The sequence below is a fragment of the Callospermophilus lateralis genome, chromosome 16 (genome assembly GCF_048772815.1).
Source record: "Callospermophilus lateralis isolate mCalLat2 chromosome 16, mCalLat2.hap1, whole genome shotgun sequence".
Lineage (NCBI taxonomy): Eukaryota > Metazoa > Chordata > Mammalia > Rodentia > Sciuridae > Callospermophilus > Callospermophilus lateralis.
This window is the reverse complement of record NC_135320.1, coordinates 55596239-55615736: the sequence shown is the minus strand read 5'-3', so window position 1 is coordinate 55615736 and position 19498 is coordinate 55596239. Positions and strand designations below refer to the sequence as shown.

Genomic DNA, 19498 nt, shown 5'->3' with positions numbered 1-19498 from the left:
AGCACATCAATGTTTATATAACCACAGTTCATTAAAGCCAAGTTATGGAACCAGCCTAGGTGTTCCTCATTCTGTTTAGCTGCTATTTTTGTTTAATATTATACCATGAAGAATTATATGTTATACATAATTCTTTGAATTTTGTCAGATTATAGAGAAAGGACCAAACCTAATTTTTCAATATCAGTTAACATTTCTAAGAGGAAAGGACATTTAAGGTGTAAGTAATAGATTGATTTTGATAAAAATCAAAACTATTGTTTGATGTGTGTGCAATTGAGTTTCAAACGGATAAAGAAAATAGATAAACAGATTAATTGATACAGAAAATACAGTGTATGTACATAATGAAGTTTTACTCTGCCATAAAGAAGAATAAAGTTATACATCATTTGCTACTAAATAGGTGGAAATGGAGAATATCATGATAAGTGAAATAAGCCAGGCTCATAAAGCTGAGGATTAAATGTCTTCTCTTTTATGCTAGAGAGAAATAAGAAATTTTAAAACAGAATCTCATTAAAATAGAAGGAAGAACAGTGGAATACAGGAAAGAGGTTGAGGAGTGGGAGGAGGAATGGGAAAGGTAAAAAAATTTGGTCATTTTCATTCTGTACTTGCTCTCCTTTCCCATTCCTTAAGGTTGCACCTACACAATGAAAACTTTTTCAGTTCCTAAGGTCTGCAGTAAAGGTTTCTTTCCATAAATTTTCCTCAGTTCCCAAAACACACATTTCAGGGCACATTTCTCTTTCCATTTATAACTGAAATTTCATCACACAGAAGTTATATCATGTGTTACTTGCAATTTTCCAAAGCACATAGCAGAGAAATGAGAATTCTTCAAGAACTGAAGATTATATTTGATTGCCTGACTACAGAAAAAATTTACCTCAATATCTTGAGTTAAACTGGAACTATTCTTATCATAATTCAGCATTTTTAACTAGATTTAAATTTCTAAATTAGTAGGAATATATACCAATAAAAACATACAAAAAGCTGCTAACTTCTTCTGAAAGTTCAATAAGTATTCATGGAAAATCTGAGAAAAAGATTAAAAGTGATAGGAAATCAATTAAAATCAATAAAAGGACAGGGAGTGAAGGTGATTAAACAATGTGATTTGTCTGGCCTTAAATAAAAATATCAAGAGAGAAAAAATTTTGCTCATTCCTATAATAACTACTTATAATACTTGCTCAATGCCAGGAATCAGTTGTTAGAGTCTGCAAACAAAAAAGAGCAAGTTACATAAGGCCTGTGACATACATTCTAGAGGACACGGAAAAAAACCCCAAATAAATGGAAAAGATGTTAAGATTTATAAGGACAAGGAAAAAGGTAATAAGGCTGAGAATCCTGGGGGAGAGGAATAGACCTATTTTAGAAAAAATGAGTATCGAAGGTTTCTTTACTGAAAAGGTAACACTTAAACTGAGATCTGGAATATGAAAAGTCCATAGCAATGAGAAGAGCAGAAACAACATAGGCAAAAAGTCCCAGGCAAGAAAAAGCATGATGTGGTCCACAAGGAGAGAGGATCAGTGTAAGCAAAAGTGATAAAAGATGGAACAGAATAACTGGATAGAGGTTGTATCAGGGCTAACTCTTCAAGAGATGGTAAGCAGTTTGGATTTTATATTAAGAACAATAAGAAGCAACTAACATGTTTTAAGCATTAGTGACATGATCTAATTTGAATCTGGAATAAGATCTCTCTTGCCACCATTTAAACAATGAAGTGGTAACTGAGAACAGAGGATTAAAGAACATGGTATTACATCAGTAAGATACCTTAGTACTATTCTCTACAAGAAATAATGTGGTTCTGACTAGGATTGCAGCATACAGACAAATAAAGAGATTCAACATATAATTTTGAAAGACAATGCACAGGAACAGAGATGCTAGGAAGGGGAATCCTGGGGTTATGCCTTGAAGCAACATGGTGACTGGTGGTAAAAGAGAGGTGTAGTTACAGATATATAAGAAGGCAGAGGTAACAAAACCTGTTAGGCTTCAGCAGCATGTAAGATATTAAGCAGAGATCTGTCAGAAAATAGATACGAGACACTTTAATTTTTTTGTGTGTGTAACTCACCTGGTTTGTTATACTAGCTGCTTATTTCTATTCTCTTTTTTAAATTAAAGAGAAGGAAAAACCATCAATGTGAAATAAATGTCATTTTGTATGCATGCATTGATACACTGGATTTTAAGCCAACTTGCAGAAGATCCAAAAGAGAAAAGAAAGAATAAAATCACTCCTCAAGGGCTATTAGATAAAATGTTTCACTATGCTTGAAGCTTACAGATTTCCTTTTAAAATTCAAACACTAAAAATGTGATCTTGATGTTATGAGTTGTGTTTTATAATGAACTTCCGCATATATTGATACTATCACTCTAGAAAGCCCCCGGGAAATAATGGCTTTTGGATGCTGCAAGTCGGCGTGACATGGCATGTGAAATTGCATCTCATGCTGAGCCAACCAGGAAAATATATGTCATCACTATGTGACATTCAAAATTTCATCTGGAAGCTATAATCTTGTTCTGACTGCTAAAACAGAGTGAAAAGACTGCACACAAAACAACTTGGTTGAATTTTTTCTGAATTCTTGCCAGATCATATAAAACTAAAATAGCATACTTATATCCCAAAAAATCCATATCTGAAAATCTTATAATGCACTTATTAACATCACAATGTATTCTCAAGGAACTGTACAATTAATTAACACAATGATTCAAATCACATGTTATAACTCAAATTAATGAATTTCTGGGAAAATTTCTTTATAATGAAACCAATAACACTGAAAAGTAATAAATTATGCAAATCAGAACTGAACTATTCAAACTCCATACAACAAAACCACATCCTAATGAATGCTAGATAGGGAGAGGGGTGGGAGGGAAAAGGAGAGGGTAGGGGATTAGCAAGGATGATGGAATGTGATAGACATCATCATCCAAAGTCATGTATAAAGACACGAATTGGTGTTAACATACTTTATATACAACCAGAGATATGAAAAATTGGGCTGTATACATGTAACAAGAATTGTAATGCATTCTGCTGTCATTTTTTTTTTAAAATAAATTGGAGGAAAAAAAAATCCTAATTCCTTTTAATTCCTTTCCCCCAAATGAATAAACTGTAGGTTAAAACAAAAGTTCTTGGAGTGTAGCTCAGCAGTAAAGAGCTTGATTAACATGAATAAGGCCCTATGTTCCATCCCTAGCACAATTTGTCTTAAAGATCTCATATCTTATCTAGATTCTTTCCACCTTCTATAGTTCATGTGTATAATATCTTCATAATTCATTTATCTTCTTCCTATCAAAAATATGTGAATGTTACTGAGTCCAAATGTTTCATACTTATGTTTTAAATATGCTGTGACTAATTGAAAAAGGAAGAATTAGTATATAGAGACTAAAATATTTAATTTCTGTTATCCTCTTATTTTCTGGTATTATATCTCATGCCCCTGTACTAAAGGATATATGACCCAGCCTGGGATGACACTGGGTCAATCACAGTACCTCATCTTTTTGGCCTTATTCACTGTTCAACAAAGGCACATGATCCAAGACAACAAAATTTTCCTTGGGTACTTTTTCAATAGACAATGAACAAAGTCTATTTCTCTTTTATCACAAATGATTAAGCTTGGGAGTTCAGAGGTACTACAGTCAACATACACTGTTATGCCAAGAAACGTATGTACAGTAAGAGAAAGTTTAGCCAACATGAAAAGACAAAGACCTGATAGTACAGAGTCTCTGGTAATAAGTCATTCTTCCCCCCACAAAAAAGATCCATCTTTGCCTTTTTGATCATTTTACTTATGGGAATCAGTAAATAAATTCTCATCAACCACTTCCAAATACTGTTTATGTCTCTAATAATCAGAAAGTCTTTTCTAATTTAGAAATGTTTATTCCTTAGTAAAGAAATCACCTATCAATCAGAGGTCAAACCAGGCAATATGTCAGTAGTTGTACATGCCCTGCTTTAGCAACATCATTTTCTACCCTGCACAAATCCTCAAAAAGGTTTAAGCATATATCACAGGGCTTATATTCCAACCTTATTTACTCAAGAACTATTCAACCTCTTTCCCTTTTTTAAAAAAAATTTGTTCTTTTTAGATACACATGGCAGTAGAGTGTATTATACATACATGGAGTACAGTTATTCTCATTAGGATCCCATGCTTGTGGTTGTACATGATGTGGAATTTTACTAGTGGTCTATACATATATGAACATAGGAAAGTCAACCTCATTCCCTTCTTAGCATCTGTTACATGGGTCTCAGTCCTCTCATTACCACATTCACTGGTCATTATTCCACTGACTCTCAGCCTAAGCCTGCAGACTTGAAGATAGTAGTACTGATCTTTTATTCTTCTGATCTTTTCTTCACTCAAGATTTCCTCAGCTACCTCAGCCAATACTCTTTTAATTGTAACTTGACTTCTTGTGACCTGCAAAATGGTTCTATGAATGGCCTTGGAACAACCCAGTTCTCTTCTCTCCTTGCTTGCAATTTTCAAGAGTAGATATAGAATGTATAGGGAATACAACAGCCTGATACGGAAGAACTGGCCAGAAGAAAAATTGCACACTTAAATGCTTTAGCCAGTGAGTCCCAAGAACTCAAGAGTGTAAAATACAGGGCAGTTACTTTCTAGGGTCTCTCAGTTGCAGTTCATGTGGGGCATAAACCTCTGATGAGAAATGGCTTTCCTGGATAGTTTTTCTGTGCACTAAGAGTTGGGATCACAAAGAGTCCTAGGATTCTAGTGCCCCTTGCTTATCACGTGTAAGTAATTAATATAATTCATGTAACACATTTCACAAGATTGTGCTCTGCCTCTTCGACAAGTTCATTGGTAACAAGTGAAGTATGAGCCTGTTCTTAGGATGCTCCTAGAATCTGACTCCACATGTGAGGTTTTCTGTAGGTAAAATTAAACCTCCAAGTAAAACACTATAAAACAGCAGTGTCCTGCAAAAATGTGGTACACAAAACTAGATTATACATAGGACTGCTGGGCAAAATATGAGAACAGTTATTCATATTTTCTTTAAATATGAAAATCACAGTTTGGTAATATTTAATTAAGTTAACTTCCATATGTTAGAAGGCCACAGCCACACTGTTAAGTATAATGAAGGAAGAGCAGACATTCAACAACAGGAAGGGATTAGAACAATCCTGCATTTGTTTTGTTACCAGTGGCATAATTCAGATATAATCAGCATGATTAAAGAACATTCTAAATTTCATTAGGTTTTCTAAAGAAACTGTCACAATCTAGATACACAGATTGAATACAAAAGACATATAACAAATATAACAGTGATAAAAAATTTATTTAAAAGAAAAGGCAATCATTTCCATTAAACTGGAATAAATAATTACCTTATATTTGGGAAGATGGAAATTTACTAGCCAGATATCAGCAAACCTTTGCAAAATGCACTGGAATGAAAATAAGAATGCTGAGTGCAGCTACTGATGACCTTTTCCCTTCTTAGATCTATGGATCTCAGTGAGGTGGCTTTTCACTAAAAAGCATTTGGTCTTGTTTGTTTTACTTTTGTTTCTTTCTTTTTTTATTGGTTTTAATTTTTAAATACATGACAGAAAAATGCATCACAATTCTTATTACACATATAGAACAATTTTTCATACCTCTGTCTGCATATAAACTATGTTTGTACCGATTCATGTCTTCCATACATGTACTTTGGATAATGATGTCTATCACATTCCACTATCCTTGCTAATCCCTTGCCCCCTCCTTTTCCCTCCCACCCCTCTTCCCTATCTAGAATTCTTCTATTCCTCCCACGTTTTGGTTTTGTTTCTATATTTCTGTTTTCTTTAGATCCAGACTGGCTTGGGCCAAAATGTTTTGAAGGAGGAGGAGAAGTGAAGCAGTAACAATAGTAATCAAAGTACTTCAATAGAATAATTACTTTAAAGGGAAGAAATTTCCCAGCATTAAAATAATTTACCTTCCAAACTTTTCTCTCTGACTACATTTAGAGGAACCTATATCTTACCTTCAAAATAAAAATGAAAATCAAAAAACTTGGAAATATTAAAAAGAATCATACACAAACATATCTTCTGCTTTAGTCTTAGAGAAATAATAATGAAAAAATGGACCAAAAAGATAAGGGGAACAAGAGTTTGAAAAAAAAAGCAAGTATCAGTCTTCATCTCAAAAACAAAGGTTCCACGAAAAAAATATCCATGCTAAAAAAAGGAGTAGTATGTTTAAGAATAAAAAACAATAAACCTAGTTTGCTTAACAAACTACTTTATTGGAATCAATCAACAAATACTAACTACAATATACTACCTAAGACACATTAAAAAGTGTAATTATATCTATATCTCTCTATAAGCTGCTGATTTACTTAAAGAGTCCTCATAAGAACACTAGGAAAACAATGTGGTAAATACAAGTAAGTAATTGGTAGATAAAGCTATAAAGAGTATCACCAAATAATCAAGGAAAAACTCAAAGCATCAAAGATTTCAAGTCTATGGCTACAAACACCCACACTATGTCAGTCTATGGCTGACATATGAAAAGATTATCTGGGATCTTTAAAATTCTTAGGAAATTAAATTTTGAAAAGTGAACTAATTACAAACTTACGCCGATTGTCCAGAATTCATGCAGAAACAACTTAAAAGGGAATTTTAAGTATCTTTTTAAGCTCTGAAGATTGCTAATATTTTTCCCACATGAATTTTTGGTTTAGAAATAAAAATGATTTTTTTTAAAATTGGGAAATTTTCTTTTCTTATAAATGAGAAAATTTTTTTAGATCTTCATTAAGTTCTATGATGACATTCTGAATATTTCCAAACTGTTTCATTTTCTATGTGCATTATCAAACATACTTCATTTTATTTTGAACTTCTTTCTGTTCTAAAAGGGGAAAACATTTTTAAACCATATTTTGTCCCTGTGAGAATAAAATCAACTGCACATTATAAATGTCTGCCCTCATAGTTTAATATTTTCCAATGAAATTAATTGTCTAATTAATAATAAAGGAATGGAATTTTAAGTTAAACTATGATTAAAGCAACTTCTAATATACATAAAACCACAAAAATGTATTTCTTCTATATTAATAATAATTCTTCACTGTAATTAGGAACATGTTTAACATTCAAAATCAAATTAAGGATGGCTTGAGTATTTTTAGATGACTAACTATTGGTGTGACTCATTTTGTTTATAATTCACAGTTCTTAAAAATTAGAAATTCAAGATATATCTCAGTGCCTCTGGAGCAACTACTACTATAGTAACACAAATTGGTAGTCTCTCTACTTAAAATAATCCTAAAACAAAAACAAATAAACAACAACAAAAAAGAGATAATTCCCTTAAATGTTAAAAAAATTACACTGCCCATAACTAGAATATTTTTTTTTAAATAGATTTTTAAACTTCGGCTGGGCACTCTGGTGCATGCCTACAATTCCAGCAGCTTGGAAGCCTGAGGCAAGAGGTTTGCAAGTTCAAAGCTAACCTCAGCAACTGAGCGGGACTCTTGTTTCAAACTAAAAAATAAAAAGGGCTGGGGATGTGGTTCAGGGATTAGATACCCCTGGGTGTAATCCCTGGTACTAATTAATTAATTAATTAATTAAAACTTGGAATAATATATACCTTGATGAAAAATAGCAGTATAATATCATGTTTTGCTTTAATATACTGAATATACTCCGTATATATATAAAATAAAGGGCTACTTGAGAGTTTAGTTACCTAAACAACAACAAAACTGGTTAGTGATTGTATAGGCATAAACCAGTATTTAAAAAAATGTAATATGACCACTCCTACAACCTATGTGTTATTTAAGACTTTAAAAGTCATATTTAATATATAATCAAACATAAGTACTGTTTAATTTAGTTGCAGTAAGATTTTTTAAATATTTTTAGTTGTATATGGACACAACACCCTTATTTGTTTATTTTTATGTGGTGCTGAGGATTGAACTCAGTGCCTCCCACATGCTAGGCAAGCGCTCTACCACTAAGCCACAACCCCTGTTCCTGAAGTCAGATTTTTAAAAATTATCCCAGATTGATTTTTGGAAGAAAGATGATACTGATTTATTAGAGAATGAGTTCATCCAAAGTACATAATTACCATAAGCATTTTTACTCAGATGAGTTTTATTTTGCATTTGCTGATCCATATTGTTGCACTAAAAAATCTCATTTAAAATAAAAAGTCTTACTTTGGTAAATTACACATTTCCTGTTCCCTAACATTCTCTAAAACAGTGCAAGAAAAACAAAAACTTTTTGTGAAAAGAAAAATAACTAATTTGATCTACAATGATATATAGTGTTACCTTCCTAACCCTGTCTCAAAAGAAGTCATTCTCTCAAACATTAAACTCTGTATCTTTGCATCAGATTTTATTATCCTATTTATTTGTGACCTCACAGTATAAACTATCACATAATCATGACTTCACTTTATCTTTAATTTGCCTTTTCTCCTCTTCTTCTTCTCTATACCTACAAACATACCCAACTGTCCAAATAGTAACCTTTCATGAAAGAGCATTACATACAAACCATCCCCCTCCTCAATTCCATAGCACCTAAAGTTCCTCTGGTCAACTGACCTCATAGTAAGAACCTATTTTTTAAAATTCATTGTTTAGTTGTCAGGGGATCTTTATTTTACTTATGTATTTATACGCAGAGCTGAGGATTGAACCCAGTACCTCACCTGTTTGAGGCAAACACTCTACAACTGAGCCACAAGCCCGGCCCCTAAGAGCCTATTTTTATGGCCTTGCTGTTTCTGAAGATTGTGTAGTGCATCATAGTTACTCACATTCTTTAAAAAGTCTTTTTAACTGTCTGATATAAATTTGTTGCTATGTTACCTACTTCTTATAATGATGCTTCTAAATCTCCTCCATCATGAATTCCAATATGTCCACATAGATGACTCTCAAACATTTGTTTATTTGTTTGTTTATTTTTTATATTTATTTTTTAGGTGTAGATGGAAACAACATAATGCCTTTATTTTTTTGTGGTGCTGAGGATCGAACCCAGGTCCCACCCGTGCTAGGCGAGCACTCTACCGCTGAGCCACAATCCCAGCCCTCAAACATTTATGTCATATTGCAAAAAATCTAAGCAACACTTCAAGCATGAAAGCATTTTTACCAGATTTGTCTTCTGATAGCCTCTTTAAAAGGAAGATTTTTTTCTCCTAATTTTATTCCAAAATTTAGCTTATTACAGTCCATTTTAAGTTACTGTAACAAAGACTAATAAAAGACCTCTAACACATACTTTCCCCTTCTTTCTCAGAACAAATATTAGCCAGACACCTAACCTTAAAGAATACACATTACATTCCTAGGATCCTTAGGCAGGTAAATATAATCATGTGACAAGCTTCTGGTCAAAAGTATGCAAACAAAAATGGGGCAGAAGGAGTTTTTAAAGAAATAAGAAGTAGGCATCTTTTTTTGTTTCTGCTCACTGAAATTCACTTTATTAATAAATAAAAAGTCACCATAGATCATAAGGCTAGCCTGACAATGGAGGCCACCCACAGTGAAATAAGAGACTACCTGGAGTCATGATTTTAGAGTACCATAATAGTTTTGAGGTGTCTATTCAAACTTTCATGTGAGAGAGATAAAATTCAATCTTGTTTAAACCACTGATATTTAGAGTTTTCAGAATTATTCAGATAAATTTAAATCAATCCTAAATTATACAGCCATATTATGAAACTATTCCTTAGACTTAAAACACTATATTTTAAAATAAGGACATATCAAGGGAAAAAATATCAGCTGTAAGTGTTTCATTTTTGAGGATCATCTAGGAACTTAACTGTGCACCCTTAATGTGATACCAATGCTCGTGATACAGGTAAGGTGTTTCTCAGGAGTATCCATCTTGTGAACTCTGATGAAAATTTTTCACTATCCTAATGCTATGGGAATGGAATGCAAATTTAGAATATACCCTTGATTTAAAAAAAAAAAAGGCACTGTGAAGGTATTACAGAGGAATCAGTAGAAGAGTAAACTGGCATAGATCTGATTCTCAGGGCTGACTATGTCATTAATAAAGAATAACCATAGAAAGCCTACTACATTATGGCACTATTAATTTTTTAAAAATTCTCATTAAACATCTTTTTAACCATGAATAAATTAATTGACCTATCTCAAAGATCACTATGACTCTGCACACTTTTCCCCCCATTATTATTCTGATGCTTTATTTTGGCATGTTTCTATCACTTTGTTTTCAGGTTTGCTGACTTCTCCTTTCGCGATGTCTAAAGTACTTCTAGCTTTACTGCATTATTTTTTAAATTGTGGATATTGTCTTTCTCATATCTAGAGTTGGGTCTGGGTCCTTTTGATGCCTTCCATTTCTTCCTCAATTGTCCATGCTGAATCCTTCAACATGGTTATCATAACTGTTTTACATGTAAGTATTTAATAAACATGCTAATTCTACTATGTATGTCATTTCTCTATTTCTATTGGCTAGTTTCTCTTGGGTGGGGGGAGTAGTTTTCCACTTCTTTACAACTGAGATACAATCTCTTTTTAAATTTTTAAATTGTCACTTAAGGAGTATCCTGCTTTTTAATATTTTCATCTCTATTACAGACATTGTTTATGCTTTCATAGAGAGAAAGTAATGATTAACAATAGGAAATTAGATTTTTTGCTTTTATTCTTTTCCTCACTGAAAAAAATCACTATTAAATTCTTATAAAAACACGAAGACGTATAGTAAAGAAAGTAATTCTTAGACAACTGATACCATTTGTTAATTAATATGACTGATATGAATTTAAATATAAAATGTTTCCATGCATATGCAGGTGCATCTCAAAATTTATGAGTTTTATATAATTCTATATTTTGTATTTTCATTTACAAACATTTTCCATAATCATTAATCATCCTTAGCAATTATTTTAAGTCAATTATCAAATGTGATTTAAAGAACACGACTAAATGGTAAGACGAGATAAAAATAAATGGTTGATATGTATACATAAAATTTTTTTTAATTGTGTACATTTTTAAGTAAATAAATTTTATTAAAGCAAAGATAATACATCAAAACTAACTACTTTCTAATTATTTTCTATCATCTGTACTCTTTCTTTTTTTAATTAGGTATATATGACAGCAGAATGCATTTTGACTCATTGTACACAATTGCAGCACAACTTTACATTTCTATGGTTGTACATGATGTAGTGTCCCACCATATATGCAGTCATACATGTATCTAGGGTAATAATGTCTATCTCATTCCACAATCTATCCCATCCCCACACCCCCTCCCCAACTCTCCCTCCCCTCCCCTTTGCCCCAAAGTTCCTCCATTTTTCCCATGTCCTCACATTATGGATCAGCATCCACTTACTAGAGAGAACATTCCGCTTTTCTTTCAATGATTCAATACTGAGTATACCTATTTTAATCAATTGTAAATAAAATATCAACACAGTAAAGAGATCATGGATATTGACAGGTAGAAGTCTAACTCCTCCTCTTAAACATTATGTTGGCATGACTTTCCTCATGTACACAATCAATTTAAGTTCCTTAAGAAAGGGATCATATCTTGTTTATGCACTCAATCTCACTTAACACAGAGCCTTGCCCATCACAAACACTCAATAACTGGTACTGATTTTTTGCAATTTAAATCTTTATCAATGTGGCTGAGAATATCTGAATAATATAAAATAAAGCTAAACATTTAAAGAAAAATATAAAATTAACTGAAGAAAGGTGGCTCATCATCATAAAAACCAGAAATTAAAGAAAAAGAACACTGACAATGCAATCATAAAGTACATTCCTTATTATACAAACGTCAATGAGCCATTTTATGGAAAAATACTTGTACTTTACATTTGCATAAATGATCTATCTCTCAATTTGAAAGAAAAAAAATAGAAAAGAATATTGTGTACATTGTATAGTGGTTTTCAAGAATTCACTTAGTCTGGCACAGTGGTGCTTGCCTGTAATCCCAGCAGTTCGGGAGGCTGAGAAAAAGAGGATCGTGAGTTCAAACCCAGTCTCAGCAATATCTAGGCACTAAGCAACTCATGAGAGCTGTCTCTAAATAAAATATGAAATAGGGCTGAGGATGTGGTTCAGTGCCTAAGTGCCCCCTGAGTTCAATCCCTGGTACTCTCCCCACAAAAATCACTTAAATATAGAACAATACTCTTAAGAGACAATGCTCTGTGGGTTGCTTGTGTTTCTGCTTATTTTGTAAAAACAGACACTGGCTTTTCTTCCCAACTGTATTTTCAGGATATCTGAATAGTGAACAGTCTCAGCAAACAGAGATGCCATCTGCCTTTCTGAAAAAAAAGGGCAAGTGTGCTTAGAGTCTTGAAAAGTAGACATAAAACCTCCCATCAGAGGAAAGGGCATGCATGCTTTCTATCATTATTAAATGTTCAGCTCCTTAAATTTAAGATTCCTCTCCAGTAACATAAACCACCATATATAGGTATAACCTGGCCCTTATTCATGTCACTCTGTAGGAACTGGGTTTAGAACACTAAGAGAAAAAAATGCTACTACTCGGATTTTTGCTAATGTACATAACAAAGTCCATTCTCTTCATCCCTAGAGTGTCATTACTTCAGCCAGCATCCATAAAATCCAGGTGGGCTAACTTGTTAAGTTTAGAAGCACAGTAAAACCAAAGACCCTTTAAAGTTCTTGACACATACCTGTTATTGTTTTTGTTTTTATAGGGCTGCTGGCATATTCAGAGGCCTGATATGACTGCTGTTTTGCCATGGGTGCACTTCCAACAGACAGTTCATCCTCCTTCCTTCTGCTAATTGGCATAACAAGAGGAACAGCTACCACAGGTTGCTGAAAGAGCCAAAATGGGGATGGGGTATTATTGCCTTTCTTAAGAAGGGAAGGCTAAACACTGCATCCTTGAGGACAATCCTTCACAATATGGGGTTGACAACTTAATAAAATATTTTAAATCATTTTCCCCTTGTTTCCTTCATCTCTTTCTTTGTTTCTTATATAGCAGGCGCCCCCATCCTCAGGGAATATGTTCCAAGATTCCCAGTGAATGTATGACACTGACCAAAGTCCAAAACCTTGGGTTCTACGTGTATAGGTTCAACCAAACATGGGTCAAAAATATTTACAGAAAAAAACTATCTCTACTGATCATGTAACACACCTTTTTTTCAATATCATATTCCTAAACAAAACATATTTACAATCATTTACATTTTTTAGGTACTACAAATAATCCAGCAATGATATAAAGTATACAAAAGAATGTGTGAAGGTTATATGCAAATATTATGTCATTTTATATAAGGGAAGATTTTGGTATGGGGGGTAATCCTGAAGTCAATCCCTCATGTACATTTGAGGAACAACTGTGTATTTTTTCCTATACATAAACTTTAATAATAAAGTTTAATTTTAAACTATGAATAATAGATAATAATAAAAATAAAATAATTACAACACATAAGATATTTAAACTTAAGCATTTTTATTTCTAGAATTTTCCATTTAATATTTTCAAATCATTGTTATTAATTCTATGTGAAAACCATAAGAGATTGCAAGTACTCAGTTAAAAAAAGCAGTAATAAGAAATATGATGCTAATATGGAATGGTAAAATCAAAATCAAAAAATGGTAAAAATCAAATTTCCTTGGGAAATTACAACTCCAAACAAATGGAATGTTATTGTAAAATGATAGTTTTAGAACACAATTTATAAAATAATTATTTATGTTAATATGAACAGTCCTATTTTTAAGACACACTAAGAAATATATCTCTCTATATATGTATACATATATATTATCTGACAATATATCTATATATGTGTGTGTGTGTGTGTGTGTATGTGTGTGTATATATAAAATCTGACAAAGGATAACCATAGCATATTTAGAAAGCAAAGAAAAATATCTACAGTTACACAAAGCTGGAAAACATTATGATTTTATGTTGAATGCATGAGTGCTGAGCTGGACAATAAAGCAGCTGTTTCATCTTTGGTTATTGAAATAAAGTCTGGTGTTATTGCTGATGACTCCCCAAATAATTCTGTCAGATTTTTGGCAAAAGCGGGGGCACTTTTCAGTTTTCTGTAGGATCAAAGATCAATGTGGAACTGGGTGGAAAATAATCATCAAATGTTAGGTTTTAGCCATAACAGAAAAAAATTTGCAACTTGGGAAACAACAGATGATAATTGTAGAATGGCTATATCAGAGCTTGAAATACAGCTGCATCTGACAGGCACTGGTCATGATGCAGTGAGTCTAGTGTTATTCTCAACATCACAAAGAATAAAGTTTACAAGTGCAGAGAAATGAGGGGGAATGGCAAATTATCTTATAAGTTGCTAAATGGACTGGCAAAATGATGAGAAATTTGAAAATAGGAAATGAAATTATTATTTATATATTCAAATATAATAACATATTTAATATTGTATTATATTTAATAATATATTTAATATTTTAAATTGCAGCTTTACTGAGTCTTTAGTCAAACAATACTTAAAACAAATATAAATAGGAAACAGCTTTTAAGACCTACGTGAGATATATTCAGCAGATCACAAATTTCAATCATTTACAAGTCCTCATCTATAAAATAGGGGAGCGGGCATGTTTACTAGAAAATTACTTTATGTTCCAATAGTGACTTCATAATCCCTTAAATTCTGTCCATTATTTACATTCCTAGAGTATAACCAAGCACTATAGGAAATTATAATCAAGTTCAGGATTAAATTAGAAAATTTATGTATTATGTAGTGTGACATGGAACTCAACACTGCAGTTGAAAGATTAATGAAAGCCATGGTTTACCTAACAACAATACCAAAATGTCTTTGGGTGACTGAAATTTTGAATGTTTTTTTACTTACGTGAAAATCAAAAACAAAAATATTATTTTGAACACAGAATTTAAATTTAAATTTTAAAAGTTAAAAAAAAATAATAAAATGAAAAACAAAAGCCCTTGAACATGCTTAATTGTCAATTAAATGAATGTGTAATTTACTTAAACAAGCTGCCAGAACATTCAAATTCATTTTAGAGGATATCTATGTTATGCTAGAAATAACTGTATCACTTAAAAAACAATCACCACCAACAACTACCACCAAAAAAAGAACAGAAAAAAAAAATTACCAAGGATTTACAATGAAAACTATTCTCCAATGGTTCCTGCCACTTGTCTCACTACTCTATTATCCATTGTCTATATAAGAGTAAACTTTGTAAAATCAAAATGTTTATATCAGCTTTCAATATATCTTTTTAGATTTTAGGATAAAGTCTCAAGTAAAGAGCATTATAAATAAAATTCTTTAGGAATTGGTTCTCCTTTCTATCAGTCTCCACAAGAAGAGTTTACTTCAGTTCAGAAATAAAACTACCTCCTCCTTGCCAAGATTTGCAGTTTCTTTGTCCTTGCTCTAATAGTTCAGTCTGAAATAACCTTCTCTCTATGGTTTACTCCTATGATGCTAACCTTACTTTTTAATTCCACCTATTCACATGTTCTCAGTTTGTGGAAAATCATTTCTCCTTTTTTTTTTATAATCTTGGACATATATCTATATAGAAAATAGTAAATATGATTTTTCTATATTCCTTAATATTCTCAAATGCCATAAATACTCCTGGAGAAGAAATACTCTCAACAATAACTTCTATTTCTATAGATTCAGTGCCTACTACAAAGTCTAGTATTCTGTAAATACTTTAATAAAGAATGATACGTGAATGAGGATGGGAGAAATTTCAAATGAATTGGGATATTGTGAAGAAAAAATACTCTTAAAAGATGCTCCTTGAGGACCAGTGATGTAGGTCAGCAAGATAGCATGTGCTTAGCTTGAGCAAAGGCCTGGGTTTAATCCCTAGCAGAAAGAAAGGGAAGGAGGGAAGGAGGGAAGGAAGGAAAAGAGAGATACTCCTTGGATTGTATGTTTCAGTAAATGTTTTAATTATTACATAATTATGAAATCATGTATTTTTCTTCTACCAATGAGTACTAATTATCACAGGGAGGGTAGGTGAGGGGGGATACAAAACTACTTCAAACACAATGATAAAAATTAAAACAATGTCAATATAAAGTGCAGTATAGTATAAATATGGCCTCAAAAATTGCCAGTTCTGTCATTTAATAATCAAGTGACTGTAGGTAAGTAAAGCTCAATAAAACGTCAGTGTCTTCAACTTTAAAACAAGAATAATAAAATCAATTACCAGAATTACATTTAAGTATCCTGATACAAAAATTTTAAGTATTCTTGAAATTAAAATTACCTATTTCTTACTGTGTAATTTGTATCCTTTTAAACAAAAGTATATCTGAAATGTTTTGTACAAACAATCCTATTTCCAATATTAATCATTCAATGAATATTTGTTTAAAAAAATCTAAAGAGGAAGAGGAAATGGTAACACGTTAAAAGAACCTAATATTTACTGAGCAATGTTCTATATGAACAAACAGCTAGATACTATGAGGGAAATCTGGGCCATGAAACAGGCTGTCTAAATTTTTCTTATTAATCTGTCTGTTTTATAAGCAATTGTACAGAAAGCTCCTTCAATATTCAAAGAAATTCTTTGTAGAGCTGAAATTGTTATGAATAAAATTAAGAAACAGAATTATTTGAAAGAAGTACAGCAAAGCAAAAAAAAAAAAAAAAAAATTCTGGCACATCCATAAAAGGAGAACTAATGAAAAGACATATATAACTATATAACTATACTAAATAATTGCAGAAACAATTTGCTCATTAAGGGATAAAGATAAAGAGATCACTCACCTGTGGCATATGTCTACTTGTTCGCTTCTGAGGTTGATAGATGAGCCATGTATATAAGATTGGGTCAATATTCACAGCAAGTCCTTGTATACTACAAAGAAGTACAGCACCTAAACAAACAATATTTTAAAATTCTCATAATTTCTCATGAAAAGAAATAAGCTTGAATCAATTTAGAAGTCAGATCGCTGCAAGAAAATGATACTAAATTAGTGTTGGTAAGAACACAGGAATTCAAACCCTTACACAGCATGGTTAGTAAAGTAAAACTGAGCAATCACTTTGGAAAAATGGTATGGCATTCCCTCAAAATTAAAAAAAAAAAAACTTACAATATGACCCAGTAAATGCTTTCTTAGGTACAAACCAAAGAGAATGGAAAGCAAATATCTACCAAAAACATTGTACTTAAATTTTCATAAACATAATTTATAATAGCAAAAACAATACAGATATTCATAAATTGATGACTGCAAAAATATGGCAGATCCATAAACTGGAATATTACACATTCCAAAAAAATGAACTACTGACTGCCCCATGCTATAAAATGGATGAACCCTGCAAACTTTATGCTAAATAAAATAAACCAGTCACCAAACAATACGTAATGTATTATTGTACCTACATAAAATGGCAGAACAGGTTAAAGCACAGAGACAAAAAGAGACTTAGTGGTCACAAGGCCTGGCAAATGGGAAAAGTGGAAATAATTGCTAATAGATATGTAGGGTATTTACATTTTAATTATAAGCACTTATTAATTGTGCAAATTAATGGTTCTCTTTATGGCATTTCTATAATGCACAGAATATGCTTTGATCAAATCCACATCTTTCTACTGATCTCTCTGACCCTCACTGCTTCTTCAATAGGCCTTTTTCTACTTTCACTCCATCTCCCCCCCCCCCAGATTTTATAAGGGGAAACATGTTATACTTGTCTGAAAGTAGCTTATTTTGGTTAACACAATCATCTTCATTTGCATCCATTTTCCTCCAAATGATATAATTTAGTCCTTCTCTATGACTAAGTGCTATTCCATTGTGTATATATAACACATTTTATGAGTTTATGGGCATTTAGGCTGACTCCACGACTCAGCTATTATAAATAGTTCCATGATAAACACGATGGGTATCTCTTTTGAGATGCCATTTAAGAGTAAATTGGAGACATGGGGTCTACTTCTAATTATGTCACTGTACATTCATTAAAAACAAGAACATGCTCTTATGTACATTATTCCTTTCTGAACATTTATTGTTGTTAAGATTCCTTCATGAAGGGTTTTTAAATCTTTCCTAATCAAAAGCACATTAATTTTTTTCTAAAAAAAAATGTCTCTCACAAAGTCTTCTAACATTCCTAGAAAGAACAAATATTTCTATTGCAAATAAGAGAAAATGCAGCACACTAAAATAAAGTATTACTCAGTCCATTTCTTTTGAAATGTATGATTTTCTTTGTTGAAATGTTTTTAGTTTTTGACACTAGTCATAGTATAGATTCAACATTTTTTAGAAAGCCCCTGCTCCCAAGTGAATAATAATCACTGTCCATAACTGCTCACAAAGAAAACCAACTGATTATCTCCTATACTCACCTACCCAGACTCTGCCTACTTCAAGCCAATAGAGTGTCAAAGCATAAAAGTATAAACTCTAAGGTGGTAATGGTACATGAAAAGATAAAATGAATTCACCAGAATCTCAACAGGGTTATCTGAATTTGGCACACTCTGGGCCTTAATTTTCTCAATTTTAAAGATAAAAGGGTCTATAGCAGGTCAAGATAGAATAACAGGACCATATTAACTCTCCCATATCAAACAACGAAAATATCGGGAAATAATGTTTTATATCATATCATATAAGTTATAAAAAATTCTGAACATGGGGTCCAAAAAGACTGTGAGACCCTAATATATGAAAAACAAAATAAGTGAGCCCCAAAACTGTCACATCTTACTGTAACTTTGGGAGAATTTCTAGGACATGGTACAAGAGAAGAACCTATCCAAAGCCTAGAGATATCTCCATGCTGAGAAGACAGTTGAGTTTTAGGAAACCAGGGTAGTTCAAGTTCTCAGGAAAGAGAACCAAGATGTTCAGAGAACTGAAGAAATTCTCAAAGGATCTCCCTCAAGTATTTAACAAAGGGAGGAAAGAGCAACAGGAAAACAAATGAACAAGAGCCATATAAAAACTACTCATTATTATTAATCCTTACAGAAATGCAAATCAAAACCATGAGTTAGAATTTCATACCCGTTAAGATAGCTTAAAAAAAAATAAAAACCAACCCAAAGAATGTAAGAAGTAAGTGTTGGTGAGGATGTGGAAAAACAGGAATCCACACACTCTGCTGATGGGAATAGAAATGGTTCAGCTACTGTGAAAAACACTTTGGTGATGCCTTGAAAAGTTAAATACTGAATTAACATACAGCCCAGGACTGAAGAGGGAGAAGATGGCCGCTGCGTACAGAGGTTGCTGAAGTGCTGAGAGTGGTGCTCAGAGCAGCGGCTTTAATTGAGA

The 19498-nt window shown here is 32.4% G+C and overlaps 1 protein-coding gene across 4 annotated transcripts in view; it reads right to left on the bottom strand.

Moving 5' to 3' along the window:
• The window catches only part of Vps13b (vacuolar protein sorting 13 homolog B), a 736334-nt gene that overhangs the window by 401006 nt on the left and 315830 nt on the right, over window positions 1-19498 (bottom strand). For all 4 annotated transcript variants that reach the window (XM_076835849.2, XM_076835851.2, XM_076835850.2 and 1 more), the window contains exons 20-21: window positions 16959-17068; window positions 12837-12984 (exon numbers count right to left, since the gene is read on the bottom strand). In XM_076835849.2, the coding sequence (XP_076691964.2) occupies window positions 12837-12984; window positions 16959-17068 (258 nt within the window). The remainder of the gene's footprint in view (window positions 1-12836; window positions 12985-16958; window positions 17069-19498) is intronic.